General features: G+C 48.9%; 1 protein-coding gene across 4 annotated transcripts in view; it reads left to right on the forward strand.

Moving 5' to 3' along the window:
• Tmem131l (transmembrane 131 like) overlaps positions 1-6,099 on the forward strand; it is a 135,086-nt gene extending 128,987 nt beyond the window's left edge. For 3 of the 4 annotated variants that reach the window (XM_027392950.2, XM_027392952.2, XM_027392953.2), the window contains 4 exons: positions 2,626-2,746; positions 3,844-3,935; positions 5,022-5,161; positions 5,671-6,099. In XM_027392950.2, coding sequence (XP_027248751.1) covers positions 2,626-2,746; positions 3,844-3,935; positions 5,022-5,161; positions 5,671-5,943 — 626 coding nt within the window. In that variant the 3' untranslated portion in view covers positions 5,944-6,099. The remainder of the gene's footprint in view (positions 1-2,625; positions 2,747-3,843; positions 3,936-5,021; positions 5,162-5,670) is intronic. The other variant, XM_027392951.2, reaches the window with a different exon arrangement.
• Positions 6,100-6,383: the final 284 nt, after the last annotated feature.

A 6,383-nucleotide genomic window follows, 5' to 3' on the forward strand; every position in this document is an offset into this window, starting at 1 on the left:
TCATGAGTTGGAAGTAGTCATTAATCCATACAACACAATGTTTCCAATGGAAGAAGATACAAAATTTTGTCTTTGCTGGATCTCTATTGGTGTATGTATGTTACTTTGCTTTTGTTTGACTCTTACAGTTTTCATGAAACCTGCTGTCCCAGTCTGGGCTTATGCATAGGTTTCAGCTGCCTTTACCTGTTACTCAGTAAAAATCTGCAATTATCTTTTCCTTTTCTTTTTTCTTTTTTAAATCACCGCTTGCATTCCTTGGCTATGTTCTAATGTTTCCTGGTCTAGAGTGTATGGACATCGTCCTGCCCATTTTGTTCTCCCTCACCTCTCTGCTTTTGTCCCTGCCCTGCAGAAAGGCCTGGTCCCTGGTGAGCAATTTCCTTGACTTCTGTATGTAACTACTTTCACCTTGCAAAGCTCATGGTGGTGTTGCTAGTCCTGCCTTGCCCCACCTGTTCTGAGGAGCAGCACACGCCTGCTGGCCAGGCCTGGTAACCCCAACTACTCACTCTTTGTGGCTCACAGTGGCATCTGTTCCTTCTGGCCTAGTTATCTTCTACCTCATTCTAGTTGATCTTGCTTTCTTCTCTCTACAAAAGACAACATCTATTCCGGACCTTCAGAAATTCCCCTCACCCACACTGGCCCATCATGGAAGACCATCTGCTTCTCCCGTGTTGCCACCCTCTCTCCAGGGAGACTCCGACCCATTCCCCACCCTCCTCCACCATCCATTTCTGTCTCTACTGAGTCCTTCCCATCAGCACGCAAGTGTGCTGTGACTCCTCCCATCTCTAAACCCCAGCAGCAGACATATGCTGTCCTCGGGCACCCTTCTCTGCCACTGTTGGGTTTCTCAGCTCCTGTCCTAGAAGCCTCCCTAGAGAATCTATATTAGTGGTGGCAGTCCCCTCTGTCCTGCTCATTCATAATGTTCCGCATTCTGACTTGCCACCACCACTCCCCCGAAGCAAGAGTCCGGTCCCTGGCATTTCCACATTGCCACATTCTTGGTCCCTTTTGTCTGCCATTCCTGTGTAGGCCTGTTTCAGCTGTGGGTCCCTGATTCAGTTCCTTATCACCCCAGTATGACCCTGGTTCTTAAGAGCTTGAGCCTTGGTGTCTGCTCATCTCTCTTTTCTGTCACTGGTCTCATCCACATTTAAGACTTTAAGTCTCATTTTAAATTCCGACACCGCTCAGATCCATATCTTCAGCTTGAGCCTCTCCCAAACCTTGGATGCATCTTACAGTCAACTTCTGCTTAACCACCTTTTCTTGGAGTTCTAGCAGCTCCTGTACACCAAGTACTGAGGTTTTTCATTCCGTCTTACTAACTAGGCTGCAAACCCCTGAGTCAGCCTGGGCCTTTTCTTTCTTGTGGCTCACAGGACCCATGGTCTTATTCTGGTCCCCGTAGCCTTCTCAATCTCTACAGAGTCTGGCAGCTTGCTGCCCACCTCCTCTCTGATGACCCTGCTCCTGCAGTCCCAGTCAACACTTGCCTTATCAGTCACTTCCTAACAGGCGTCCTGCTTCTGCTGACCCCCTTTACCATATGCCATAATGTGTTCAACATAAATGGGATCACATGACTGCCTGTATGAGTCACAAGACTCATACATAGTACAGCCAGGGGCAAGAACAGCGTCCTGACAGTTCTTCCTCCATTGCCCAGAGGTAGGATAGACCCAATGGACTCCTGGTCTTAGGAAACCCAAGTCTTAACAATGGTTGGGAAGAATTGCCCTCCAGAGCCTGCCATGTGTTGTTAGTGGTGCAGCCACAGTGGTGTGTGGTGTGGCATGCCCTGTGTGGTGTGGCAGAGCCCACTATCTGGCAGGAAGTGGTTGCCCCATATCAGATGTATAGTCCTTCCTTCTGCTGGGTGTGGAAGCTAGACATGTTATATGCAGCAGAGATGGCTTGGCAGTGAAGGCGCAGTCCTCCCAAACTGACAGCTTGTGTGACAGAATGGGGCCCAAGTTTCCCCAGAGGAATGGCTGCCATTTTGTCTTAGACATAGGGCTGTGCCAGCTGCACCAGTGTGAGCTTCATTACATCTGTTCCCTGTGGTGCCAGGTGTCCTGAGCAGCCCCAGAAAGACACCTGAGCAAGATGGATGCTGATGTGGCAGGAGAGGAACCTTGAGCCTGGGGACCCAAGTCTTCTCTCCAGCAGCAGGCATATCACTGCTGGAGGCCCTGTGCCCCAAGGCTTTGGTTTAGCAAGTGTCTGTGGAAAGATAGTCCAGAATAGGCCCCCAGTACTGCTGCTGTGGCAAAATGTGCAAAAACAGGCGTACCCGTGGGAATTTGTGACTGACACTCCCCATGCTCACCATCCAGGGCTTTCCTGCCAGGCACAGTGCTAATCCCAGTCAGCCTCTAGTCCCTCCCTCCCTTCCTTTCACCATTTAGTCAGTCGCACCATTTGGGGCCTTTCAGACTGTTCCCAGCCTAGCAGGAGAGTCCCAGACACACACAACATATTCCCCATTTTCAGCCACATCTTTCACAATATTCACTCAGTGAGGCCTGGACCACCCAACTTAAAATTGCCTCGAGGACTCTGACCTGTTGTGCTTCTGCTCACTTAAGCATCTCTCCTTGTTCTCCTCAGGTCTGTATCCACCTGGAGGACTGTGGCCTTCCCAGCCAGTGTGCCTGACCAGTAGCTTCAACTGCCCAGCAGAGAACAGTGCACCGGGTGTGTCCCAGGGGCCTGCCTCCATCCCTGACAGGTAGGCCCTGCAGCTGGAGCTGTTAGGTCTTCCTCACAGATAGATACCAGGACTGCGCCTTGGAGCTGTGTGCTTTCTGCCTTCTGGAGTTACAGTGCGCTGTTAAACAACGCAGCCGCTGTGAGAAACATGAAGTCAAAGCAGTAAAGCTGGCAGCCCCATCAGGTTTCCCTCTGTAGGTTGAAAGGGTGATGTCATACATGGAACACATTGAAAATGCTCGTATTTCCTACTCCCTGGAAGATCTTCATTTACCCACGGTTCATTCTCTCTCTTTCTCTCTCTCTCCCCCTTCTTCCTCCTCTCTTTCTCTTTATTAATTTATTTTTTACATTCCAATCCCAGTTCCCCCTCCCTACTCTCCTCCTGCTCCTCCCATAGTCTCCCCCAACCCCACCTCCCAGCTGCTCCTCGGAGAGGGAAAGGCCTCCCCTAGGAAGTCTACTAAGTGTCCCATCATCTCATTGAGGCAGGACCAAGGCACCTCCATTTCCATTTACAAACTAAACTGATCAGAGAGCCTGGTATCAGAAAATTGGTACATGGTAGCAGCTGCTTCAGTTTTCCATACAGTAGTATGCCATTCAGTCAGGATACCTGGCAAACATGACGTCTCTGTTGTCACAGGATCCACTTGAAGACTTGGGTTAGCTCATTGCAGCAGTATCCTTGCCTTATTTCTGTAATGAGCATCCAGTTTGTAGTGCTCAGTGTACCAGTCCCAGGCTAGCGGGGTGACTTTTCCAAGCCGAATGCTGCTTGTGTTCTAAGGGATAGCTGGGCATTTCATTGGCAGAACCAACATGGCAAAGCCCTTCAGGTACAGACTAAGACACTGAGGTATCCTCTTGTCATTCCATGGTGCAGATACAGCTGCAGCCAGGTTCTATGTCTGGCTAACCATGCGGTCAGGAAGGCAGTCATTGGCAAGAAAATAAGCCTTTGGCTCTGACTTGGCAAAACACATTGTTTATTTCCCTACATTGGGGGATTCACAGATGAGAATGTAGGCAGTGAAGCATGTCCTCTGTCTTTACTTGCTTTTAGTGTCCTCTTTTTGAAACCAAACCTTGTGTTCTTTTGTTTGTTTTCTTTAGCAGTTTCATTGATTGGAGTGCATCCTGTGAAGGCCAGTTTCCCAGTGTGTACTGCCCGCTGGAACTGAACGATTACAACGCCTTTCCGGAAGGTAAAGTGCTTGACCAGTGCCAGCGGCACTCCTTCCTTCTCAGAGTCAAAGCAAGGGCTGTGTGCACTGCTGTAGCAACTCATAGTGAGCAGATGAAGTGATCCTTCAGGAGGCTGCTGCTTGGGTCCACTTGTGCATGCCAAAAGAGGCAATTTTGAATGACCCTTCAGCAGCCCTCAGTCTAGTATCTGGGGGCTTTCATGTGTGACCTTACCCCACTTAGTCCTGTCAGTTCCATAGAACTGAGTCATTTCTATCTCTGTAGCCCTAGCAGGTGGCTTATCAATTGGGAAGCTGGGGCAGTAACTCTTCATAATGCCCTGACTCTGCCCCAGGGGTGTGGGAAGCCCAGCAGGAGGGAAAGGAGCCTAGAGCAGGAATAGTGGATGCTAGCAGATGCTAAGCCTCAAATCATATGCCATAATCAGTAACTTAAGAGTCAGGAAATTTCTGTGTCCATCTGGAAATTGCAGAATATGGTTGGGTCAGGATTTCTCATGCTGGCACTACCTTGCCCAGTAAAGACTAAGCAAGTCTGTGTCCAGTGTCCCGGATTCTAACACATGCATTGCTGCAAGCTTACCACAAGAGGGCGCTTTGGTAACTTTCTGCCTAAGATTGTGAGTTTTTTATGTCTCTCATTTTCTTGGTTTACAATGATTTTATCAGGCTATGTGGTACCTATGCAGGTTGCTGAGGTTGGAGGGACAGGTAATTAACAAAGTGGAAAGGAACAAAGCTAGGTGGTATAGTCCAGAGTCTCTTGCATGAGACCCTGGGGTTCCATCACCAACACTGAGTGTGTTGGGTGCCATTGCTGGTGGGTAAGAATTTTGGACCGTTCATTTGTATAGCAATGCTCTAAGAAAATTTCGTGCATTATAAATATCCCCATAAAATGAACAAGTCCAGACACATTAGCCCTGCCAGGTGGTGTGTCTTAACCTGTAGACTGGCAGGAAGCACATGGGACTCACATGTTAGGGATTCCCTTCACTGCCCAGTACAGTAAATTCCAGAAAGCTTCTCATCCAAGCAGGAGAGTTCAGCAATTCATGAACGTGGTCCTCTTCCCATTCCTCACAGAAAACATGAATTACGCCAATGGCTTCCCCTGCCCCTCCAAAGTTCAGACTGACTTCATTGGCCACAGCGCTCACTCTACCTGGAACACTCCAGCCAGCACTCCCACTACCTGGGAACATGCCGGTTTTGTCAACTCTCCGGTGAGTAGCTTTCCCCTCTCTCCTTCGGTGCCTCCTTACTCTGATTCCCTGCTCCCTTCAGCCAGAGCAAGAGCAGTGGCAGCATCTTAAAGGATGTGGTGTATAGACCAATGGTGGTGACCTGCAGACAGGGCGGGAAGTCTGTGACACAGGCCTTCAGTGGCCTTGCAGCCTTCCAGCTGGGCTGGAGGTGAAACTGAAGTTCCATAGGTCAGTCAGGGTTGCCCAACATTGTTCCTTCTCATGTCCATGCCACGTGTGTTTTCACGTGAAGGACATTTGGCCGAGTCCTCTGGATTGCAAGTAGACTTATTCAATTACATGAAAGTTTCATAACCTTCTAAAACAGCCTAGAATGTTCAGGACATTTGAACAGCTCTCAGGTAACTGGGTAGACACGACATGGCCATGTCTCCTGGGATATCTAGGCAGTCATAGTGTTACATCTTGAAAGCCCCTATCAATCGTTAAACTTTTGCTCTTTTTTTCCTTCCTCATTTCCTCATCAGTCCTACCTCACCAGCACCCGAAGTTTGTCTCCCATGTCTGGACTTTTTGGTTCCATCTGGGCCCCACAAAGCGACGTGTATGAAAATTGCTGCCCCGTGAGTCCCGCCACAGAACATTCGACCCACATGGAAAACCAGGTCATGTGCAAGGAGTACTACCCAGGGTTTAACCCATTTCGTGCCTACATGAACCTGGACATATGGACTAGCACAGCAAATCGCAATGCAAACTTCCCCCTGTCCAGGGACTCCAGCTACTGTGGGAACGCGTGAGGGATTTCAGTCTGGAGCAATGTGAATAAAGGGCCTTGTGTTTTGATTCCTAGCGTAAACTGGTTGTTGAGATAGAGTACAACATTGGTGGATATTTTGGCACTTTTATATAAAAATAAATGTTTTGTTTATTTGTTTGTTTTTGTTTTTTTAAAATCTGGGTGCTTGCTTTTTGAACCCTTCACAAATGAGTGCCGGCGACTTGGCATCCCAGAACCATAACTTCCACCATTCAGGGAGGGAGCGGCTGTGGCTTCTGTACAAGCATCAAACCCCTGGGGATGCTGCAGAGAATCTGACTTAGTCCAGCAATGTCTCTGGTAGTCAGTGCTTTTGAAGAGGACCTTGTAGGCTGTCTCTGATGGAAGCCAGTAAGATAACAGATGGAGAGAAAAGGCTGCCTATGGGGAAGTTACTTCCCTGATGGAGGTGCTCTGGGA

The sequence above is a fragment of the Cricetulus griseus genome (assembly GCF_003668045.3).
Source record: "Cricetulus griseus strain 17A/GY chromosome 1 unlocalized genomic scaffold, alternate assembly CriGri-PICRH-1.0 chr1_0, whole genome shotgun sequence".
NCBI lineage: Eukaryota > Metazoa > Chordata > Mammalia > Rodentia > Cricetidae > Cricetulus > Cricetulus griseus.